The sequence below is a fragment of the Vicugna pacos genome, chromosome 31 (genome assembly GCF_048564905.1).
Source record: "Vicugna pacos chromosome 31, VicPac4, whole genome shotgun sequence".
Taxonomy (NCBI): domain Eukaryota; kingdom Metazoa; phylum Chordata; class Mammalia; order Artiodactyla; family Camelidae; genus Vicugna; species Vicugna pacos.
In genome coordinates, this window is record NC_133017.1 from 23265887 (window position 1) to 23291732 (window position 25846).

General features: G+C 43.6%; 1 protein-coding gene across 1 annotated transcript in view; it reads left to right on the top strand.

Moving 5' to 3' along the window:
• Positions 1-25846, top strand: part of LOC102529128 (contactin-associated protein-like 3) — a 154603-nt gene that overhangs the window by 98596 nt on the left and 30161 nt on the right. The window contains exons 12-15 of the mRNA XM_072952685.1: positions 1631-1799; positions 6123-6229; positions 9519-9638; positions 22450-22647. Of these exons, the coding sequence (XP_072808786.1) occupies positions 1631-1799; positions 6123-6229; positions 9519-9638; positions 22450-22647 (594 nt within the window). The remainder of the gene's footprint in view (positions 1-1630; positions 1800-6122; positions 6230-9518; positions 9639-22449; positions 22648-25846) is intronic.

The window sequence follows — 25846 nt, forward strand, 5'->3', positions numbered from 1 at the left end:
CAGTTCTGGAAATGATATGAGTGAAACATAATTTGATCAGGCAAAGTGTACATTCATTGCATAGGTAGATTTCACACGCAGCGTGAAATTTACTGGACAATGTTTTGGAATGAAAACAATGTTAATTATTAAAAATGCTGTGCTTCTTTCATATTTGCACATGAAAATAAAGTGTTCAACTCAGTAAACACTTGGAGCTTTTATCCTACGTGGCTGCAGATCAATTGCCCTAGAAGCTGCCTCTGCGTGGGAGATTTTGCGCGTGGCTGGTTTAGTGGGGGTAATTGGGAGCAACACCTGGAGGGCTGAAGGACCATCTGGGATGGGCAGAGAGACGGGTTGAACTGCAATGCATCAGGAGCCTCTGAAGACCCCAAGGGAGGGTCTGAAGCAGGGATGCCCTTCAGGGAGCTTCCCATTAAGATAATGGGTCTCGGTCACTGCATCGCATCCTTGGGCACTGTTATCCCTGGGGAGAGGCACAGTCTTTTGAGAGCCAACTCCTTGTAGCCCAGCAGGTGGGGGAAGTCTCAGTCCTGAATGGGGGTGAGGGATGGGGTTTCCCCAAATTGTTGCCTCTTTCGGAAACATTTCCCAGTGACTGCTTTCCTTCACTGTCACCTTCCCAGTCTACGCTGCTCATCTTGCAGTAACGCGAGAACCTAAGAATGCAAGAAATCTAAACCTCTGATTCCTTCAGGGGACAACTCAGGAGAGGGTGCGAGGGTGCTCAGAACCCTGATGTCCCCACACATGGAGAAGAAGGTGGTTCTGGACCCCACCTTGCTTTGATTTTGATGTCAAAATCACGTCCTTGCTCATGATCATCATAAGAGCACTGTCATCTTGGGAAGCCCAGGAGGATAAAACAAAGCCAGTCTGTAGGAACTGTGGTTTGTCATTTACAGCAAAACCAATTAATGACTGTAGCAGAACTTGTAAAGTTTAACTCTTACTATGGAAAATAATCAAAGCTCATTTCTTTTTTTTTTTAGAATATTCTTTATTGCTAATTTTTCTGCATTATTTGCAATGCCATATCATTTAAAATACTTGATAATATATGTGTGTTACTGTTGAAAGATATTTGAAGTGTCAAAATTAAAAAAGTAAATATAAATTGTTATTAGATTTTTGAGACCAGTTATTATCAAAAGTGTTTTCAGATATACTTTGCCTGCACACACACACGCAGAGTGGGTATTTAACAGTTTCTTGATGGATGGAGGGTGTCCAGGTCAATGCACAATTTATTTTTCAAGCATTTTACAATGTGTGTTAACATCATGCTAAAAGGAGTGATTTCTTGTGTGTGCTTTCAAAAAGGAACGCAAGCTCGGCTTAAGTTAAATGTGCTATAACTCTGTTTGTCAGATTTCACGTCTTCCCTTCCTCTCATCTCTCCATAAGCCTGGCTTAGGTTATTATTTTTAATCTTTACCAATACCGACAAATTTTGTTCTCTTCCACCCCCATCCATGGGTGGTGTGAGCTTCCCAAATGAACGTCTGAATCCTCAGGTGTCTGCAAACAAGGGGAGGCAACAATTTTTGCATATGAGGAGAGCTGTGCAATGTTTTTTGTCGTAACTGTTTGTTTGCTGCTGTGTGTGTCTCCGTGTTTAATTCAGGCTGTCCCGATAACAGCTCTGGCTCTGGATGCGCAAGTCCCGGTGGATTTCAGGGCTGCCTGAGGCTCATCTCCATTGGTGACAAAGCGGTGGATCCCATCTCAGTACAGCAGGGGGCGCTGGGGAGCTTCCGTGACCTCCAGATAGACACCTGTGGCCTCACAGACAGGTAAGGCAATCTCGGGTCAGCATGTCCGTTTTCAATTTTTTCGTAGTAGATTAAAAACCAATAAACAGCTGGAAAAGAGCACCTTCTTGCCCTTCTCTATTCCCAATATCCATTGCATGGGGAAAAATTATATTTACACCGAAAAGAAAATTGACAAACTAATTTTAAACAATTGCTTCTTTCAGATATTTTCTTACAAGACACACTCTCATGAATCTTCCTTGTGTGTGCCTCTAAGCTACTTAATTCGCACAGAATTCTCTCGATGCTGCTATAATTATCGATGAGTATAAATCGTTTGAAAGTTCGAACATTGCTCGAAACAGGTTAGAATATTCTAAAGAGGTCATGGATGACGCAGAAATCAAACTCTTTTGTGGTCAGTTGCCTTCACCCCACACTCCCTGTTCTGCAGGAAGAATGCAAAGTAACTCTTCCTTTGAGAAAGGATGAGACTTTGGGGATCTCTAGTGATACTGTGAACACAGTAAAGAATGGAGAGGATCCAGTTACCACACCCTGAGCATAGTACCGGCTCACTGAAGAAGATAAGGAAGGCAAAACTTTGCAACAGTAACGTATGAAAATTTCTAAGCGTTGCAACTTTGCGTAAGCCGTCTTGTTAGTCATGCTCTCTGACTTTTAGGTTATTTTGGCTGAAAGGGTTGGCGTAACCATCACACACTGAAGTTTTTTCTGTGCCTGGTGTATCTGCCTTCTCTGTAGCAGAAATGCATTATGTTTGTGTTGCATAAACGTGCACAGTCCAGACATCCCCACACATCCCTACCTAGTGCACCTTCCCAAAGTCCACACTGTGCAGAGTCCTTTGTGGAATAAATTTATTCCGAATGTAACGTTAATTGAAATTCTGTGTCATGTCCAATTAGCAAGTTACAATGCGATTTAGCAATGTATTAGAAGATTATAAATTCCCAGTATGCCAAATACTGACTCACAAGAATTTTATTTAATGCAAATGTCCTTGGTCACATGTTCACATTTCTGTTCATTTGTAGAAGGAAAAAAAATGATTCAAAGAATTTCAACGAAACTCTCAATCTTAATTTTCGGGTTATAAAAAAATTTTTTTGGCATAGAAACTGTAACATCATCTTTAGTGATCATGGCAGCCGGCTCTGGAATCCTGAATCTTGGTGTTGGGGGAGGGTCAGAGATGTTCTCTTGGAGGTAGAGTGTAGCCCCTCACCCATGGGAATGGCCTTTCGTGGGTCGGGAGGGTGGGAGGTCACAATTTACCGCCAGGGGCCCAGTTGTCACTTCAGTCACGAAGCTCACAGAAAGTTACTTTAGTGCCTGAGGGATTCCTTCACAATATATGCTGTAATCAAAATATTTCTCTTAACATAAAGGTTGCCTCTTTGTGCATAAAGGTCTTTTAGCCAAAGGGAGAAAAAGGGGCTATATGTGTGTGTGTGTGTGTGTGTGTGTGTAGAAATAGAAATAGAACTAAAATAGAAATAGAAATAAAACTGAAATAGAAAAATAGAAAAATTTTTCATGTCACATTTTAAAAAGATTTTCAGATCTGTGTACCAGTCATCCAGGATAGTAAGTGATCTTCTGCAACACGGAGGCCTGTGGCAACTGTGTAAGTGGACATGAAAATAACTGTTAGCGCTTTGGATGGCCTGTCTGGTCAATAATTGTAATTTTTTTATGATTCAGCCTCTGAAGACATGTCCTTATGCTCCGCTACTATTAAAACTAAAAAATGTTCATTTTTCCTCAGCCCATAGTCCACACCTGCCAACTGCCTCTCCAATGCACCACGAAATAGATTCACTTAAAAACACAGCAAAGTGGACCCCCCGGCCTGGGGGCGCTCTGCACTGTGCCCAGCCGTCCCCCCAGCCCGCCGCTCTGCCTGCCCAGAGCAGGTCCAAGGGGGCTCAGGTGCAGCTGAAGTTTACGATGAAAAATGCAGCTAGTCTTGTAACTTACAGGCATCAGGCCCCGGAATTAATAATTCACAACGCGCAGCAGCGTTCCTGGCGCTGCAGGGTCTGAAAAAAATGTTTGAAATCTGACGGGAACCTGGGAAGCCTTCCTGAGTCACACAAGGGCCCACCCGCAGGGCTCTCTGTCTTCCCGTGGCTCTGATGACACTTCAGAGGGAAGGTGGCCCAGTCCTTGGGGACAGGGCTGTGGGGAGGGGATTGCAGGGAGGAGGGATTGTGTCTTACAGCCGCTTGGATTTTGGACATTAGGATTTCCTGTCATAAAATTCAGGTTACAGAGCCATTTTCAAATTCCGTTTAGGCTTATGTCAATGCCGTCTGGAGCATCCCAAGGCAAGGGCTGGGCTGATGGGGTCATGTTTCCCATTTTCATTGCCTTTGGTCCAACATTAATCTTCTAAACGCTAAATGCAAAACTGTGCACCACATACCTTGTGTGGTTTTTTGTTTTTTTGTTTTTTTTTTTGATAGTATTTATCCACGAACCTAAATATTCTATTTTGGGGGCATGCTAATGTAAGTGTTATGTTTTTCACTTTAAATCTCAGTTGTTCATTGTTTAAAAAAATACCCTGCAGCCTTACTATCATCACTTATTATTAGTTCCAGATTTTTTTTTTGATTATTTGGGAATTTCTACATAGATAATTGTGTCGTCTGTGAATGAAATATGGTTTTATTTCTTTCTTCCCAATCGATATGTCTTTTATTTCTTTTCTTGTCTTATCGCATTAGCTAAGACTTCCAGTATGATGTGTGAATGAGAGTGGTAAGAGCAAACCCTTGCTTTGTTCCCATACTTAGGGGAAAGTACCTGGTTTCTCACCATGAAGTATATAATGTTGCCATAGGGTTTTAAGTTTTTTTGTTTTTTGTTTTTTAGTCAATTCTAAGAAGTTCCTCTCTATAACTAGTTTACCAAGGAGTTTCTTTTTTTTTTTTCAATCATGAATTGGTATGAGATTTTGTCAAATACTTTTCCTGCATCTACTGATGTGACCATATGGTTTTTCTTCTTTAGCCTGTTTACGTGATGGATTACATTCATTTTCAAATTAATTTTTCAAATTTTGGAACAGCCTTGCATACCTGGAATAAATTACACTTAGTTGTGTTTTATACATATATTTTTATACATTTTTGGATTAAATTTGCTAATGTTTTGTTGAGGATAGCATTTATTTTTTGATAATCAAAAATTAAATAATATTCTTTCAATTAAAAGTTTTAATCTTCTCAACAAAGCCTCACCTTTAATTTTAATAAGTGAGACATAACAATCTCCATGGTACATAAGTGGTTATTTGGTTTACCTGAGTGGTTTTATGGTTTACTCAATTATATGGGGAAAAAAAATATTATTTAAGGCTTCAGTCCTCAGGTGATCTCTAGATCTAATTTCTAAAGGCATCGTCGGTCTGACCTAAAGATGATTTTCAGAACCCCTGACACCATGATGCTACACGGATAAAAATTTTCTTGTTTTTCCTACCTGTCTTCCTTCTCTTTAAATATTTTCCTAATGTTCTAAATCAATGGCAAGATACTATAATATGGTGTGCGTACATCAGTTAGCTTTGGCTGCTCAATAAATTATCCTTAAAACTTACAGGCTGAAAACGACAACTGTTTATCTCGCAATTCTGTGTTCACTGCTGGGTTCTCTTGTCGTCCGTGGTTGCCTGGGGGTCAGCTGGCAGCCGGACAATTTACAGTCACCTCACTCACTTGTGCTGTGGTTTAAACCTATAGGGGTGATGCTGCTGCATGAACAGCCCAGGTTTCTTCATGTCGTGGTGCTTTCAGGATTCAAAAATCAGCAGCAAGCCCACTGCCCACGCACTGTTCTAGCCTCTGCTGTATCAGTTTGCTAATGTCCCATTGATCCGAGCAGGTCGCGTTTCCAACCCAAGTCCACGCTGGAAAAATAAGCAGTACCTCTTGACGGAAGAATCTGTAGGTCACAGAGCAAGGTTATGAAAGCCGGGATGGGAGATGTGCTGCCTGTGGCCCTTGCAGGCAATCTGTATCCCTGGTCATGTATGAAATTAACCTTGCCTTATTTGTGAAAAAAGCAAACACGCTTTCTGATGTAATGAGATGTGTACAAAATTTACCTGTCACAAATACATGACAATTGGTAGCATCTAGCAGATTTCTTAGTCTACAGTTGATACTCCATTTGGAAATCTCGATGAAGGACCCACCAAGTTTTGTTCATGTTGAAATTTTTCTGGTCGGGTCACTGTTGTCATCTGTCTTTCACGACAGAATATTCATATTAAGGTACGCATTTCTCATGACCAAATGTGGAAGCAGTGCTACGCCTGTCTTCTTCTAGGTGCCTGCCCAGCTATTGTGAACACGGGGGCGAATGTTCCCAGTCCTGGGACACCTTCTCCTGCGACTGCGCACACACTGGTTACACGGGAGCAACCTGCCACTCCTGTAAGCTTCGCACTTCACTTGTTCTTCTTTTTGTTCTGATTTCCATGGGGTTCTATTTTCCTTTCCATCATTTTGGGTATATGTGTGTCTGTGCGACCATGAGCCAGAAGACAGCATCAAAGAATAAGTATTTTAGCCACTAGTCTTTGGTTTATTTAATCAGTTTTATTTCCTAGTGATGATAAGATAGCTTATAGAAGTGCGTAATACCAAATAATACAGAAAAAATAGTAGGCAAAGGAAAATCAGTTATAGGAAAATAAAATGTAGTCAAAAATAAAAATAAAATCTAGAATGCATGGTATTATGTCTTGTTCTGTCCCTTGAGTTAGACCCAATTTTAGTGCTCAAGTCCTGTCTGCCAAAGCAAACAGGATGAGTTACCAGATTCTCAGTATTTATAAAATGAAATAAGGAAATTCTCAGAGGCTCAGGATGGGAGCTAACATGGTCGGGTTTCTAGACGTCAGTGAGAAGCTGGTTAAATGCTCAGATTCCTTGCAATCTTGGTGTTTTGTGATGATGGCGGTGGTGAAGATACTGGGAACTCACCATGTGCCTGGCTCTCTTCTCGTTCTCTGCATATTTCAGCTCCTTTAATCCTCAAAACAGCTCGACGTGGTAAATGTATTATTATTCACAGTTTACACTTGAGGAATGAGAGAGGCTAAGCTGTTTACCTGAGGTCACACAGCAACAAAGCAGGGCTCTCGGCTACCTCTCAGCAGTGTTTCTTCGGTCTGGAACACCGGTCTCCAGTCCTTCAGCGTCAGCAAAGCTAACAAAACTTTATAGGCTGTTAATCCTTTAGCTCCTAGAAGCTAATGACTAGAGCCCCTGAAATCCCCTTGGCTTTCTAATTATTGGCCCATGTTTATGTTTTTCTTTCAGTTTTCCCTTATTTCTGTGTCACTGCTGGTCCTTGTGAAGGGGTTCTCGTAGAACCCCTCTTCCTGAGGCTTCAGAGAGCGCGCATGGTACGAAAATTCACTGTCCTCACTGCGTTCAGCCCTCCTACGGGGAGGATACACTGCACTTTTAAGAACTCTTCCCTGTGAATTGCTTAATTTTATTTCTACACAAAGTATGGGAGGAAGGCAGACCACGGAGTGACATAAATTCGTCCTTGTGGGAACTGAATTGGGAAGCAGGCATTGGTGCGGGGATGACAGCCCTGGGTTCCCAGCCCTGCGGGTTCCACAGAGGACCCCAAAGCCTCTTGGAAGACAGAGGGGGGTGACTCGTGCCCTGAACACCCCCAAGGTCACCCAGAGTAGGCCCACCTCCGTCTCTACTTGCTGTCACAGTGCCAGGTAAGAGTTTGCCAGTGCAGGTTTTCATTTGAAGGGAGCTGGGCACCCGTGAACCCCGAAGCTGTGTGACTTCACCAAGTCACAGCCAGGAGTGCGTTGATCTCTTCTTTAGCGTATCCTCCATCATACTTTGCAAGGTGTCTTGTATGAAGCTGAGACCCACTGAATGTTAATGATTAAGGAATGATGCGCGAGTGTTTTCAGTAACTGGGATCTAAACATCATTCCAAACAACTCTGATTTAAAAACTAACAGATGTATATATCTGTCCTATGTACTCAGGGTCTTTTGCTTGTGGTCCATGATTTGGTGTCATAATTGAATTGACTTTACTGGGGTTCTCTAACTGTTAAGCCATTGAAGGTGACATATTGCCAAATCAGCAGTAAGTGATCACAAAGCCATTGCTTTTGGGTCTAAGGACAAAATTAATACCTACGTACAGTCGCATTTTAAAGCAAGCTTTCTCCTGGTCATTCTTCCTCTAACCTTGTTTCCCAGGCAACTTCAGCCCCAACCCAGACACAACCACTGTTATCCACTTATGTGTGTCCCTCTGGACACTTTCCTAGGCAGTTATGAGCATGTTTCTGTATCTATAGAAATGTAAACATGAGTGACCAAAATGCAGGCATGGTGGAAAAATAATCCGTATTGTCCGTGTGTCCATTAGTGTAGATCGGAGTGGCCGTGCCACTGATTGGGGGCAACCTAATTTGACACATTGGACACTTGGACATTTTCCTTTGCAAAATCTCTGGACACAAAAACATCCCCTTAATCTTCTTGTGCTGGCAGACGAGAGAAAAACAATCCCTTGAATCTTCTCTGAATTTTTCTGAATTATTTGAAAGTTAGAAATGTAGGTGATCCAGTCATTGTAGAATGGCAGAGAGCTGTACCCGACTAGGATCACGACCTGACCCCTACCTGAGGCCGTCCGCGTGGAAGCCAAGTCTGATCCTTAGAGATCAGATCCAACATTGTCCCAGAATCAGTGTTGTACGTCTGTCCCAGTGGCCATTAGCGGCTTTTGAGGTTTTCAAAGGGTTTTTCCTGCCAAGGCAACGAGTGATGCACCTGGGAGATGTTACTCGGTTGATCACTCACCGAGTGATCATGCATTTACATGTATTCTGAATTTTAATTCAGCCCGTCATCTGCAGATGTTAATCACTTGCCTTATACATAGCAAAACATTTATAGTACATGTGAAAAATTCAATTATGTATTAGGATAAACTGAAACTATGAACGGACATTTCATATATATGTTTTATAGATTTATATATACTTTGAAATTTCAGTTTCCTTGAAAAAATCATTTGCAAAGCATTTAAGGACGTTGCTTTTTTATGGCTTTTTTTTTTTTGAGGGGGGAGGTATTAGGTCTATTTATTTATTTGTTATTTAATGGAGGTGCTAGGAGTTGAATCCAGGACCTCATGCATGCTAAACATGCGCTCTACCACGGAGCTGTAACCCCCAAAGACATTGCCTTTAAAAACAAACTTTAAAAGCTGAATGAAGAGGAGTTGCTGATTTGTGAAATTCATCTCATTGGAAAAAAAATGTATTTCACATGTAAATTGTTTTAAGTAAACAAAGAGTATAATTACTGAGTAATTAAAAAAAATAACTTGACTATGAGATAATAACAGATCATTCAGGGAGATTAAGCCAATGCACTTCAGATGCTTAGATATTATGAAGCAAGAAAGAACGAGGCTTGAGGAAATCCAGTTAGCACGGGTTTGAAAAGAGGTTCAGATCCACACGTCCCGCAGCGATCCCTCCTAAGATCTCTCACTCTGTGCTTCAGAACCTTCATGTCACCCGACTGGAGCAGGGGGCCCTCCTCTCGAGAAAAGGTCCCCGAGAGCCAGGCAGAATGAGTGTCAGTGGGCAAGTACCTCTCACCAGCACGGAGGGACGCGTCCCCTCGTAGCCACTGTCTGAGACCCGTGTTCCTTACAGCGCTGTACGAGCAGTCGTGTGAAGCCCACCGGCACAGAGGAGACTCTTCGGGGCTCTACTACATTGACTTGGACGGAAGTGGCCCGCTGGGACCGGCCCTCGTGTATTGCAACATGACAGGTACGCGCCTGAGCTCTTCTCTGTCAGTTCCTTTCCTGCAAATCCTTGCTGTCTGGGAGGCCCAGATGGGGAGAGTAGAGTTTGCCTAGTGGCAGCTTTATTTAGATGTGTGTTGTGACTGTAATTGTAATCAGACTGCTCGGAAGCATTAAAAGTAATGTCCTAAATAGATAAGAAGTGGGCGCGAAACGTTTTGTCACTATTTGCGGGAAATGTTCCTTCTTTGTGCAGAATTACAATACATCATCGCTTATTAGTCACAAACAACCAAAAAAAGATTTCTTGGTTCGTGTCAATAAATGCCAAAGACTTAGGAGAATATTCACTTATAAATTTCTGACATCTGTCTGTGTTCCTTTGACTCTTTAATCACATGAGTTTACCCAGGAGATAATGAATGTTTCTAAAGTGTGCACACATCATGTGATAGTATGTTCATGTGCCCACGGTATAAGTAATATTTCATTTTCCTTAGAAACCCAGTTATAATTATTATGTTAAAGGACTTGTGTATGACATGGTTTATGACGCCTTTAATTCTTCGAAACTTTTTAATTCACAAGCAGAGGAGTGCAAAGGACCAAAATGTCCACTGTAGTGAGTGACAGCTGCCCTGATGGAACTGACGCAAGTTCTTCGTACCTCTTGTGTACCTCAATCTGTGTCTCTGTACCCATAACTTCTCCCCCAGGCTCACATAACGTTCCACCGACAGACTTCCTTTCGAAAACTTTGTGTCCTGCTGGAGCAGTGTAGACCTACCAGGTACTTCAACAACCACAGAATTTGACTCTGAAAATTCTGAGGCAACGATCAGAAAAAAGTCAACTGTAGATGGTGTTCAGATGACTATAACTGAGTTGTAATTTGATGTCTCTGTTACGGCTTCATGTCACCCTGACAGGGTTGCGTTTTCCGTAAGGAGGCTTTGCAAGTAGTTTATCATCCTCACATGGTTTTTATACCTACTGCGATTTCATACGTGAAACAAAATCTGGGCATTCTGGCGGTAATTAATCCTATGATTTGATCTGAATTCAGTCAAACAAATCTTCTAGTCCAAAAACTACCCCTGAGGTTGGTACAGAAAGTTCAGGAACTTGCAGGGCATTGCAGTGGCTGTGAGTGTGGCAGTTTGGGTCTTTGGGGGGTAAGCATTTTACTATTAATATGGACTGAAATATTGCAGTGTGATGACAGGCTTAATGCCTCAGGTTGCTTTTACTGAAAGACGTGTGATCATAAAAGATGTGAGGAAGCAACCAAGGGGATCTTTCTAGGTTCACTGGACTCCAGTGGTCTATAGCAGGTCTTCAAGTTGTTCAGTTTCTGCTTTCATCTCTTTCATTGCCACAGCGCGAGTGAACGCCAGGGGCAAAGAAAGCTAACGGAAGATGCTGGCTTCCCAACAACACATTTCCCTTTTATCAATTAGGTGCTTAATTATCACAGACGTCTAGGGCATGTTGAAGATTGTCATGTATATTATTTTGGGTTAATCCAATGAGCAGAATTCCACATACACTGAAAAATTCCAAGATTCGTAGAAAGGTGGAAATGACCCCAAGTGGCGTGTTCCGAAGATGAGTAAGATTTCAATGACTGAAGCTGTTTTGTTGATAATTGACTGTTGGCAGATTTGGTTACGGCTGAGGTCAAGTTTGTAAAGAAAGATACTTGCTGCCAAGAGGAAAAGCTGAGAGCCCATGGTCTGATCTTCTGCAGGTGGTGGTTGTAATAAAAGAAAAATATTTCAATCAGCACAGTGAACACGTGGCCCATGAGGCTTTAGTGGTGCAGATTTATAAAGCCCTTTGGAACATATAACTGTCTCAGAGGTATTTTGTTTTCCTGCTCACCTGATACGATAGCTGATGTGTTCTGATTTCCCTGCAATTGCTCTTACCTTTTCAGAGTGAACCTTGGTTACCCACTGCCAGAGAGAAAGTAGTTATCAGCAAGTATCATCCAAATGCAAAGAGACAGTTAATGCTCAGCTTTGATTTCGTGTATATATATATATATGATGATGTACAAGAAAGTTTTCTTACTCTAGAGACGAGAAGGTGCCTCTCAATATGGGAGGGAAAGGGCAGAAATCTACTGATTAACTCTTCTGGTCAATTTACATGCATGATGATGGCCTAGAAAAGTGTCTGCTGAGGACGCGAATCATTTCCTTCCCCAGGGTGACCCAGAGAGATGTCCAAGTAAAGACACAAAACGGAAGAGTTACGAAAAAGAAAACAAAAAGAGCCTCTGACAGCACGGAACACAGGTGTACTCAGCTCCTACCCTGTGCCAGGCACGCTGTGATCAGAGCAGGGACTGGAGCTGAAAGCTGCCTCCCCTGGTGTAGGGTGATTTCTGGGGTGGGGAACCAGACCCTGGACCGCGGCAAGTCAAATGTGCAGCAGGTTGAGGGCGGAGGGGTTTGTTGGCACAGACCGGGAAGGGTACGTTGCAATTTGACAATTTTTAACAGAGGTGTAGCCAGTGATTAGGCTCTTGTCATGTTGCAGAAAGAATTCAGAGACAAGACACAGAGGTCAAGAAAGTAAAGTGGAGATTTATTAAGGGATGGATAGGATGCTCTCAAGGGGGAGAGCGGGCAGGCTCAGGTGAGCAGCTGCCCTGAGTTTCTTCAGCAAGTTGGTTACATAGGGTGTCAAAATGAACGGGCAGAATATTCATTGGAGAGGGAAGGATTTGGGTTCTTATTCCCTGATTCCCATCCCAGCTCCACCTTCCTCGGGGGAGGAAGGATTTTTGTCCTTATTTAGTCTGGATCAGAAGTGTCATGGCGTTGGTACATGATGGGGGCTTCTAATCTGCAAGGCTAATTGTATTGTAATGAGGGCATCTTGAGCAAAAGGTTACATTTGAACACTGGAGATTCCTGCCTTTCCCCACCTTCCTTTGCCTGCCTCCAGGACACGTGTCATCCCAAAATGTGTGGTCTGTTACCAGTCTGGAGGTTCCTGCTTTTTTCTCTCTGCCCAAGGACACTTGTTGTTCACATGACGTATGGTTTCCTGCCATTTTGCCCATGTCCCCCTTGCTCTGCTCACATCTAGCTGCCTGCCTGTTCTAATGAAGGGATCAGGAAAGAACTCATTTTGAAAGTTACATGTAAGCCAACCACACATCAAAGAAGCAGCGCTGAGAAAAGCTGAAGTGGAGCCTTCAAATGGGGGAAGTAGGCGGTGAAAAGGTCTGAGCCACAGGGAGCCTGGTGTGTTGGACAGACAGGGTGGACGGATCAGAGCATGGCTCTTCCTCAAGTCACGTAGCTGGAAAGGGGCTGGTCTGGGAGTCACACCAGCAGTGCAGTTTGGACCAGTAACCATCATGGTGCACCAAGAGGAAGCAAGGGGACTGCTTAGGACTTGCTCCAGGAACTGAGCCAAGACCGTGGTGGTGTGGAGGAGGGTGGGAGCAGAGGAGGAGGGGAGAAAGGCTGAGTTAGAACCAGGGGACTGGACATGGGTGGAGGGAAAGAGAGGCATCCGGCAGGGCTCCCGGGTTTGGATCTGAGCCCTGGAAGGAAGGCGCAGGTGTTATTTAGGGAAATGGAGACTCTGGGGGAGGGAGCACGTTTGAAAGGGAAGCCCAGGATTCCAGGTGTGAATATGTAAACTGGGTTGTCTGTTGGTCTTTTAGTTAGCTATAAAAATGAGTGTAATGTCTCTTCTTACAGCCTGCTGGGTGGTTGTAATATTCTCGGCAATCCAAACTTTTAAAAATGTAATTTGGAGTGTGAATTTACAAATTAATTTCACTGGGCCAGCGGACTCGCATTGCTTTACTGTCACTAGTGGACACTGTCCAGCAGGATAGAGCATTTCCAGGTCCCCACATACTTGTCGCCTGAGGGGCAGCTCTGTTTTCTGCAGGCAGATTCTGGGAAAGGCTGTATTTTTGTTAAGCTTCTGTAGAGGTTCTTCTGTGCACACAGATTTGGAAACCACTGCCATGAAGCTGAGAATCTTCGATTTTACTGTCCACAGCCTATTTTATCGCCAACAAAATTAAAATGAAAGAGGAGCAAAGGGCGTTGCAGAATGGGGAAATGAAACCAACGCAGATGTAACATTTTGGTCCCACTCATCAGTTCACTGTCCAGGCAATTATTCTGTTGCTCCTATTTATACAGGTCACTGTGGATGAGGTTTAATGATCCATCCCTGTGGCTCTGATGCACCCACAAATGCAACAAGAGTTGTTCACACACAAGAAGCTAAAAATTAGACATTCATTCTCTAAATTAAATATCAGCTAAACTCCCTAACTTAATCTTGGAAAGTTTTAAGAGCTTTAAGGGGTGTGTGTATGTAAGGTTTCATGAAAAATTTGGCTAATAATTTAGCAGTTGATATGGATGTATACATTTTTCTTATCAAAGAATACTTAATAACCATATGTGTCTTCATATTTCATTGCAAATGAAAAACATTAATGCAGATTATGGTATCATACTGCCTTTTAGGTGATTGTTTTTTAGAGAAGTTTATAGTTGCCCAACTCTCGTATAGAACTCCTGAAATTGGTATATTCTTGTTCTGTGTGAAAAGATAAAACTTCTAAGATTCCATAATTATAACTGAGACAGAACATCAAGTAGATGATGAAACATGTACAAACACACACACATACACACACACACACACACACACACACAGAGGATGAAGAACAGGAGTTAAAATATTTCAGCAAAGACTTCCAAATAATATTAAATACCAAGGATTTTTATTAAACTCAAAAGTCATAAGGAAAGCGATGTGCTGAAGACAAACGCACAGGCCAATCCAGGAAGCAACAAATGTCTCGCAAAACGATATTTAATTAAAAATTTAAAAAATGCAGTTTGTTCTTGGGGAAACACCAAGGAATGAACCCAGGTTACAGCTAACTGGTCCTTACTGACCTGGCGATCGTATGAGGTGCCCTACTTTTTTTTTTTTTTAATTAAAGGGATCTCTTTTTAAAATTTTAATTTATTTTTAATTTAAATTTTTTAAATTTTATTTTTTAAGTTGTTTTAATTGAAGTGTAGTCAGTTTACCTTGTGTCAGTTTCTGGTGTACAGCATGTTTCAGTCATACATACACATGCATATATTCGTTTTCATATTCTTTTTCATTATTGGTGACTAAAAGATACTGAATATAGTGCTATACAGTAGAACCTTGTTGTTTATCATTTTATGTATCATAGTGAGTATCTGCAAATCTTGAACTCCCAATTTATCCCTTCCCACCACCTCCTTCCCTTGTAACCATAAATTTGTTTTCTTTGTCTATGACAGAGGAAGCTCTTAGGGTCCTGATCCAGTTCCCCCAACCTAGAAATATTTTTGTATGAAAATTTTGCCTTCTCTGTGATGCTACAATGCCTGTGGACAATGAAACATTCTCTAATTATTAAAAACAAATACTAACACTTGAAAAAATATGCAAAACCCCAAAATTCTAAACCAATGGCCAAAATTATATCCTTGGCAATGACTTTCAAAAATGCAGTCCTAGGACATACTCTGCGTGCATTTAATGCCTTTAGTACAGAAACAACAAAAACTAGACAAAAAAGTGAACTATTTTGAATGGACTGCTTGTGAAATTTATTGACAGATTCATTTCCTTTGTAAACAGGAGAAACAGAACATAATTAGTTGATGGCAAGGTGAGGAGTATAAACTCCAGTGGGTTTACCCACTGAGAGAGATAGAGAGTTCGTGCCCACCCTCAAGCCAGGGCATTTTCTTCTATTTTCCTAGTTGCGTCGCTGCAGAAACTGGTTCTCAGACGTTGCATTGTGAGGTTAATTGTCCCTGGAAGAGGATGCGTTGTGGTCAGAGCAGTGATGCAACTTCCAGTTGGTGAGACTCACCCGGGGGCTGGACGAAGCGTCTGGGGACTGGGTCTGCCCACTCCGCCTTCCGATCTCGACTTACTGACTCAACAAATTAATAATCCAGCCCTTCTGATTCATTATTATCGCTGAATCACTTGCTCTTCTGCTCTTCTGCCAGCCGATCAACTGTGTTTCTTAAACAGCCTTTCTTTTCCTGGGTCAGAAATTGTGTCAGACCTCCAGCTCCATGGCATAGCAAAGGGCATTCAGCCCAACTGCCTTACACACACCTCACGTTATTTTTTTAAAAATCCTCTATAGGGTGGGTGCTGATGGACCCATTGTGCTACGTGTTATATATTTGCTTATTTATATAGGTTTTCTTTCTTTCGCCTCTCTCTTCTTGCTAGAATTCCTGTCTTGGCATAATCAAGTTGTCCATTTAATTCAAGTTATCCATTTAATTCAATCACTGTAGGCACTTTATATTTCAAACTTCCAGGCACTATGCTACGTTTGAGGAATAAAAGGGAAACTCGCTGTTCTCACAGACCTTCAGACTAGGGAGGTAGACAGATGTTAATTCCACTACCTAAAAATGTTACGAACGTGGTAAGTTTTGCATTTGTTATTTTAAGTAGATAGCAGTGCTTGTTGGCAATGTGTCAGAAAGGGGCGGTGAGCGCCGACTGGAGAGTTTCTTCCGTGAGTAAATGGCGCAGCTGCTGTAACATATATTTTCTTTCTAAAAAGAGTTGTGATTTCACTATTGTCTGCTTTGCTCTTGAAAACTGAGACTGGCAGGAAGCCTGGTGTCACTGGACATTTATCAAGTGTGGCAAGTTTTGTTTGGTAATAAGTGTTTCTTACAGAAAATTCTGTAATGTCAAAACGTTAGGATTTCTATGAAAAAAGGGAAGAACTGCTACTCTTTGATGATTGCCCTACACCAGGAACCTGCATCTCTTTTATCCTGGCTTTTGCCTGGAAAGTATGCTTCCTGCCCCCATAGAGGGGGCATCAATCCGGCCAGCGGCCTGCAGCTTATAAAGGAGAGACAAATGCTTCAGGAAAGTTCATTTCCCTGCTTTTTTTTTTGTCAGCCACAGAGTATGCCCTGGCCTTATGGATGGACAAAATGAGGTCTGATGAACAACAAAAATATAGACGGTCATGCTCTGACTTATATGTGGAATCTCAAAAAAGGCCACAAATGAACGTATCTACAAAACAGAAACAGACTCACAGACAGAGAGAGCAAACTTACGGCGAACAGGGGGTAACGGGGGTGGGGAGGGGTAAATTGGGAGTTCGAGATTTGCACCTCTTGGGGAGTGAGGGAAGTGTTAGCTATCTTGATTGCGGTGGTGGTGTCACAGGTGCATGTACGTCTATCAAAAGCCATCAAATTGTACATCTGAAATATGTGTAGTTTACTGTCTAGGAATTAGACCATAACAAAGCTGTTTTTAAAAAATTACACAACATTTGAAAGAGAGGAAATATTTATTATCAAAATAAAAACAAATAATAAATGTTAAAAAAATAGACAGAGAGAGAGACAATCAGATTGCGTCTAGGCCAGCAGCAGGCTCGGTTCATTGCCCCAGCGTTCATGGCCACAGCAATGATGTTCAGTCTTTAGGTGCAGCCTGTGTGCTCTCTCCACTTACCAAACATGGCACTGGACGCCCAGAGGATTTTTTTGACTTTTCCAAGACCACAGATTATGACCAGTCTCTCGTATTGACCGTGACCCTGTCCTCTGCCCACATCTGATTTTATGAGTGTACGCATTCTGTTCTCCCTGAGGAAATTATTTTTGCTTTCATGCGTTGGGTTGGGCCGACTCCCAAGGGGAGGCACTAATGATTCTCCCCAGTAACTGCGCCCTTGGGGGGGCTCCAGGCACGGGCCCAGCACACGCACGTGCTGCCTTGAGACGATGCGAGTCGTGTTGAGTCGGTGTCCGTTCGTGTTAAATAGCAGGGGCCCGCCCTTCCGAAGGAGCGGGTCCCCAAACCTGTACTCGGTGGGACCTGGTGGGTGAAACGCTCGCCCTCTGAACCCCCGGGGGCGACGGCGGTCGGGGAGCTGCTCTCTCTTCAGGACACCACGCTGTGTCTTACAGTGTTTTCTCGTGTTAAAAATATTAGAGCAAATCAGGAAAAGCCTCAAGGCCCCAGAGCTGTGGGGAGGAGGGCTGCCCTTCTCGGAGCCCTCGAACAGACACGGATCAGGAGGTGCCCACAGGAGTGGGGCCAGGCTGAGCGTCACCTCTGGGCCCTCCCGGCGCCTGCAGGCTGTCTGCTTAGAGCTTGCCCGTTCCCCTTTTCTTCGCGTTTCTTATTATTAGGTTTTGGTTATTTTTTTTTAATGGAGGTGCTGGGGATTGAACCCAGGACCTCGTGCATGCTAGGCACGCGCTCTACCATTTGAGCTATACCCTCTCCTACTTCTTCATGTTTCTTAAAGGCATGTTGGTTTTTTAAAATCTGTACACCAAGAGCAACTTTTTTCTGTCAAATAAAAATGAGAAATAAAATAAAATAAATAAAAATGAGAAATGCGGGGGGCGGGGGGAGGGAGCTGGAAGTCAGAGTTCAAAACCCCGCAGTCACCAAGGGTGAAAATGGTGCTCCTTCCACAGGCAAGATGAAGATGAGGAACAAGGTCCCTAAAGAGGCCGCTGCCCAGGGGGCCGGGGAGGGGCCTAAAGCCAAGGCCCCTGCTCCTCCCAAGGGCAGTGGGTCCAAGGCGGGGCCTACACCACCGGCCAGGAAGATAGGCCCCAAGGTCCCAGGAAGGCCTGGCGTTCCCACCAAGTCTTCAGCATCCACAGTGGCCCGAGAGAAGGCAGAAGCCGAGAGATAAAGGCAGGGTGGAGAAAGACTGAGATTCTGCTTTTTCATTCCCCTAAAAACCATCACTCTATTTCACTGTAACCTATTTATCAATAAAGACTTTTTTTCCTCCACCAAAAAAAAAAAAAATTCCTCTTTCAGTGAAACACACACACCCAGTCATCTTGGCTTCGGCAGACGGATGACCCCAGGGCCTCTGAGACCTGGGGCAGGGCCAGGTAAGAGCTGGCCATTGCCTTCCTCAGGGCACCCACTGGACACTGAGAGCAGCGCGGCTGGCTGTTACCAGCACTGTTTGCACGTGAGTCCCCACGATCTAGGGCTGTTTCCTTCTGGAGTCTTTAACCAGAAACACAGGAGAGGGCTCAGAGGCGGAAGGCGCTCTGGGCAGGTTACACACCTCAGCTGCCTCTGAGGGCTTTGCCTGCTCAGAAAGCTCAGGGACTCACACTGGGCCGTTGAGGAATGTGTGGCAAAGTTACAGAGTTTTGTGAAATTGGGCAAGTGAGTTTTTCTTGACTTCTGTTCCCTTATCTGTGTGGCCAGAGGGTTGGGCTGGATAGCAGAGGGCAGCCAGCTGAAACAGTGTTTCTCTCTGGATAGTAACAGGCGAGCAACACGGTGGATGAAACTCTGAGAAGGCTGTCGGGGGTCTGTACTGTGTGTTCAGACTATGTTTGTGGATCCGGGAGCAACTGCCAGGGTTTACATCAATCAGCCCTTGTTTATCATCATGAGCGCGTCATCCTGACCAGTGATTTCTCTGGAGATCGATGTGACAAGTTAAACCATCTGGCATATTGCCTGCCCAGTCTTCTCAGAACGTGCATCGGAAGAAACGGAGGCAGCTGGCTTCATTTCAAAGAGGTGGTGTTTAGACCCAAATTTGAGTTCATTTCAGGCATCTATCAAAGAAGGGAGTTTTTCACCTTCACTTTCCGCAAGGTCAATTTCTAGACCGTGAGTGATGGAATCACCAACTATAAAGGCGTTAGATTTTTTGTGAAGTCTTTTTTTTTTTAATGGCAGTGCTAGGGATCGAGCTCCGGACCTCGTGCATGCTAAGCACACGCTCTACCACTGAGCTATTTCCCTCCGCTTGTGATGAAGTCTTTTTTCCTCAGGGAGATGGAGATGAGCATAGCAGACATGCTTCTCATTTATGTTTCCCTGAATGTGTAAAATAAAGATGGGTTTCTTTCTCCATTCAACCACCTGTTCTGCTATGAAAGGCTCCCTGTGTAGTTCAGAGGTCTGATACAAAGTGCAGGAATGTTGCCGGTTACACAGTGGATACAATCTGGCAAAATAAACGGAGACTGGGGGAATGCCATGTGATATGGTAAGTCAGTGACATTGTCTGTATCCTGTTAACCAAACCAAACCTGCAAGTTAACTGGCTGCAGGTTCATTTGTCCCAGCAAGTGGTCAACCAGGCGCCATCAGTATAATCTGCTTGCTTGTGGGCAGAGGGAAGGTTCCAGTGAGGTGGCCGAGCATGTTCTGATGGGGTCTAATTCAACTGTAGTTCAAAAATCCTGTTGAAGTGTGTCCACGGTTACAATTAATGTCCTCAGATCTAAATTTGTGCTTCAGATGACAGTGACTAACGGCTCAGTATTTTCCCATCGTGCTGGCGCCTGAAATCCCTTGGTCTGTCTCCTTGTGCTGCAAAGCTAAGTTATGCTGCTTTTCAAAGGTTTCCTCCTGCTAAGAGTTTTGAAACTATGAAAATAATATATTGTGGGCTATTAGGGACCCATAATGTGTCTTTGTTGGGGTCTTTGAAATAATATTTCTAGAAAGGGCAATAATTTATTTCTTTTTTCAGAAGGGTAGTTTTGAGGTCCTTTTCAACTTTTCCCTTCTCTCCACTTGATAAGACTCCTGTTATTACACCTTAACCACGCAAGCCCATAAATCTATCGTACCGACCACGAGCCTATATGAACTATTGAGACACATGGTTTTTCTTAGCGCCGTAAGCCGTGAAAATAAATGACACAATGACATTATAATTGATGAACTCCCAAGCCTGACACAGCCCTTCTGCGTGGCTTCTTTTATCCTCATTTCATTTGCTGGAAGAAACCCTGAGGGTGAACAGGAGTAGATAATTACAAAAAATCATGCCAGACCCACTTACGTAATTTTCCAGGAAAATGTTGAAATATAAAGTATCTAGAGAAAACATGATTCGGGGGGGAAAAACAATCTATGAAATTCACGTTGCCGTGGGAACACTCACAGCCCCCTTCAGTGAGCAGAGAGAGGCAGATGATCTGTTCAGTCCTTTTTCCTAATTGAATATAAACCTCATTAGTCACACTAACTCATGGTTTGTTCCTGTTCTTGCTAGTTTTTGCATATTCTGTGATTTTTTTTCCCATAGGCTTTAAGCCAGAGTTTTTTCCATGGCCTGGAGGTTCTTCTTCCTGAATCTCTGGGTTTATTCGGTGTGTTAGGGGTTCACGAGAACCCATTTGGCTGTTAGATTTTTTGTCCAGGGCAGGAAAGAGGTAGGGACCAGTGGGGACTCCTCAGTGAGTTCCTCGTAACATTGTTTTGATTTTTGAAACTTGCTCTTATATTAGCTATTAAAAATGATAAAAAAATAAACGCCACATGGCTGTTCCCTGCCCTTCATACTGTTGTCCCACAAGGGGAAGGGAAGAGACCCCAGTCTTTGTCACACCAAGTGATAAAAATTCAGATGAGAGACGGAACACGGTGTAGGGAAAGATTTTAAAGGTTTTATTTAGGAAAGAGAAGGTGCACTTCTAAGAAGGGGGGCACAGGCTGATCCACGGGAGGGAAATGGCGGGCTCTGTCTTCCCTCTCCTCTTGCACCCTCACTTAGAGGTGGTCTCTTGATTGATTGACAGCTCTTGCCTCTGGAGGGCTGAGTCATGCTCGTGCCCTTTTGTGCATGGCCTTACCCATGATGCACACAGAGAAACTCACGCAGGGACTTAAGCCGCAATGCTAGTTATATTACAGCGCGCACCGGGTCATGTCCAGTTAGGTCCTCACTACCTACCGTGCAGTCACGGCTGTCGGGTTCTAACCGGTTTCTTGGTGGCACTCATTTAGAGGAAGTCAAGCCCCTTTATGCTGGAGGCGGGCACAACGCCACCTTCTGGACCCTCCTCCCTCTCCTCCACCTTAGCTGCCTGGTGCTCCCACTTATCTAACACCTAACAGTTATGGAAAGTTTCCATGTAGATGGATCTTTTGATCGAATACATATTATAGAGGAAGTTATGTGACTTGATGTTATAAATATAATTGAATTAAGGCAACTTGAACTCAGCCTTTTAGCCACTGACCTGTGGGCCTTTTATATTGTGGGAGCTTTTATACCTTCATGGTGGGAGGTAAGTTTGGCGGAAGATAAAAGAAGTCAAGGCGTTTTTGTTCTGTTGCAAACATTGTGGAGTGTGTACTTTTTAAAAAAATCTCTTTAAAAAGTAAAGGTAATCAATGTAACAGGAATATGCCAGAATCTCCCAGCAGAGATTCGTGTCACTATGGTTACCGTCAGGAAGAGATGCTCTGAGGCACTGTGGTTTTTGGTGCTGGCCCCTGAATGAAGTGCTGATGCACTGTTAGTCAATTTTTGTCAAAAAAATCCTTATTTTCTATAATTTTGCATGATCATGTGAGCTGCTTGTTCCTCAAATGTGTCTTTTGCACATTTCTTTGATTATCAGAGAAGATGCTCAGTTAGGTGAGGAGTCGGCTTATTAAAAAGATAAATATATACACAGTAACTTTTGGCTTTCTCCTTACAGTAATGGAAAGAAAAAAACTAAAGGCCAAAAAGTTCTATTTATAACACAGAATTTAAAACATCGGCCCCCTGACAATGTTGACTATAATAATGGTAATGCAAATTTCAATGGAGAGAATTCTGACTGCTAACGTTTTAAGAATTCCACTCCTGTTGATTCTAATTTCAAAGAGATCTGATGGCTACAGAAATAAAAACCTTAATTCAGATAAAATATGCTCTTGATTTTCAGCTTTATGTTTTAATTATTAGCCTCATCACAGTCTCCTTTCTCCCTCCCAACCCCGTTTCTGCCCACAAGACACCGCCTGGACCTCAGTGCAGCATAACGGCTCCCACTTGGTCAGAGTCAAAGGATCGAATGGAGAAAGCCCCCATCCAGTGTTTTTCAAGTATGCAGCCGGCATGGACCAGCTCCAGGCCGTAACTGACCACGCAGACCGCTGCGAACAGGAGCTGACTTTCCACTGCAAGAAGTCAAGGCTTTCAACTGGCCACGGTGAGTCATTAGGGTCATCAGCCATCCTGGGCTGTGGTTCCCACAGGTCACAGTGACCAGCCACAGAGGCATGAGAATCTGTGTCCATAGTGCCCATGTCCCAGTCTGCAAACGACAGAGATACCTTCCCTTGGAACAAAGAGCAAGGTCAATGTGTCGCCCTTTGCTCAATGCTGGGAATGATCTGAAGTTTCGTTCCCAGACTTCCCAGACTCAGCTGGGCCCCTGAGCAGTAAAAGCCTCCTTGCTGGGCCCTCAGGATGCTCAGTGCTCATCCAGCATGAAGGGCAGTGACATCTTAATTCTGTTTTATCTCAGGAGGGATGGCTGACAACAACATGGCTTAGTTATCTGGAGGTGATTATTTTTCATAGACGGAATACAGCTAGGGTCCAGGATAATTAATTAGGGAGTGATGTTGGTGTCATCTGCTCTTTCACACAGCATAATTGCTAATAGTTCATTTTTCACATCTTCCCGACTTTTGAACATTCCTATTTTGGTTTCGTATTTTCTTCCTTTGAAATACCCCATTTTGTTGGAATGTGCACCTTCACTGCCTTCATGAAATGACTTGGTTTTCTGGAGGCTGGCCTGCCCCCTCTCTGATCAGGCATCTGGGTAGTGGAATGAGCAGGAAGAGGCAGGCAGGTCCTCTGAGTTCAAGCTCGTAGCCTGTCACTCAGCAGCTGCGGGACTTGGGAAATCATTTCATCTTTCCGAGTCTTCAGGGATAAGACACTAACCTTGCCAGAACTTGATTGTACAACATCTATAAATTGCAAGAAGTAAATGCTCCTTCTTTGCCTCTCTCTAGTTTATTGCATTTATAGTCAGTGCCAAAGGGTTTAGAACTTAATGATAGTTAATTGCTGCCAAATAGATCACTGAACTAAAGTTGCATGTTTCCAGAAGAATAAGAAAGCTGCCTCCAGGAGAGTAAATTATTACGGGTTGTCTAACAAGGCGAAGACAGAGTAGCGTTGGAATCAACCACTACCAAAGTCGTTAAACAAATGCACCCAGTGAGTCAGGGAGCAAACTCTTACCAACTAACATACGGTCTGTTCCGGAACCTGGACACCACCCAGATCAGTAAGGGACTCCCGCATGGAGGGGTCATGTCTGCCTATTGATCTGCAAGTGATTACTCCGTTGTTAGCCCTTCGATGTAGATATATAAAACAGCAACAACAGAAACCACAAGAAGTATGTAAACAAGTATTTAACTGGGGCCAGGAGAAAAGAAAAAAGACTTTTACTCAACACCTGCTAAAGAAGCAAAATAAGGGACTTCATTATCAATGCGTGCTCAAGTAATCTGCATTCCTATATGCTGCTACTGGAGACTTTTTAGTATTAATTTAGACAATTCAGTAGAGACCTACATATTTCCAGAAGTGCTTAATTCAGGTAGCGACGGAGTTGGCACGTACTGTAGCCTTGCACACCTTAAAATCATCGCATTAGTTTGCTCGGAGTTATCCGCAGACACACCTGGGTGTGCAGAGCTCTGATGGTGCTGTTGTGTGGGAGGAGTGAAAACAAGAAAGGCTTGGCCTGGACACGCCTCTAGGTGGTTGCAACATGGAAACAGCACAAGGGGACTGCGGTCGGGGGCACAAGTAACTTAGGAATTTTGCAGGGTAGACTGAGGGATGTCCATCAAAATTTAGTTTTATCTCAAGAATTTTCCACTGTTCACATTCTCAGAAGTTATCTGGAAATTGATCACTTTTTTTCTAATTAACTAATAATGCAGGTGTTAATCGTGAGAGGAGATACAGCAAGTCTGAGGCCTCAGGACAACAGCTCCTCTGTCAGTTTTGTTTTCTAAGAAAGCTGCGGAGCCAGGAGCAGCGGGCCTAAGACCGCTCTAGGGTCCTGGGACATTTTTCCTTCGGCATCTTTAAGGTCTCTAGTTTACAGATATTTGCAGGGTATACGGTTACTAAAGAGTAAGTGTTTCTAGGAAAGACTCCGGTCATCATATGTGAATGCTTAAGGTCACGGATGACTGTGGCTGTGGCTGGAAAGAAGAGCAGTGACCCATGGGCTAAATAACTGGGGAGGTGGAGTCCATGCGCCCTGGTCCTTAATGTCTTGCCTGTTCTTTTCATTTCGGCCTCTAATTCTTCTTCATTCTTCTTAGTCATTTCTTATGCAAATTCTCTAGGTTACTCTAAGGAATCTTGAATGGAGCCAAGTGCATTTTTAACCGTTAAAAACCCTTGGCTGGTTCTTATTTTAGAGAGAAGATACACACTTGTGCATCTGTGTAGAATGATTCCTTTGCTCTTTAATCTGTGCAAGGATGTGTCGAATTTGGAAAAAATCTCTTTTAAATCTCTGTTAAGGCAAAAAGATGGTCCATCTTCCACCCCCTAGAGATAAAATTTCAACACATTAAAATAGAGAGAGAGAGAGAGAGACGGTTCATATTGATTTCTTGGCGCTCGTCTCGCCCCCTGGGCCTGCGGTGAGCGGTAATGAATGCAGTCGATGTGTTTACAAGCGGAGAGGTTGTCAGCAGAAGCAGACGTCCCATTGACGGGGAAACCATAATGTGCAGTGGCGGTTGTAAGTGAGGGAGAAACTGTTTCAGATTCTTGATGGGGGCCTGATGGGGACGACTGAAGAGCTTGGAAGAGCACATTACATCGGACAGGCATCTCTGCACAGCCGTGATCCGATGTCACTTCTGGTCCCCCCCCCCCCCGCCCCCGCCCTGACTCTGTTTACCAGGGACTCCTTCCCCTCCCCCCTCCCATGTGCTCCGTGTTTTCTGATCATCCTCCCCCAGGGGTGCTGTAATGCTTCAGCAGCTTCCTTAGCCTAAATGAGCAGTCCTGCAGGGTTGAGGTGGCCTCTGGCCCCGTCCCTTAATTATGCGTTCCACTGAGATGGGGGTTGTGCTGAAGAACTGAGCTGTCGTTGTCTCCACGTTGACCAAGCCAAAGACACACCTCGGGCATGGAGAAGGCTTTTCAATGCCGTTTCTTTAGTTTCCAAACACAGAGCAGCACGTGTCTCCAGGAAACTCTTGAGACACGATAGGAAGCACCAGTGTTTTCAGCTAAGAAATTCAGTGAAAGAAATCCCAGGTTCGCAGAATAACTTAAAAGTTTTCAGTGGCAGTTAGGATCTCAAACAGATTTTAAGTTCAGTGTAGACATTACTGTTTTTTTTTATAGCAATT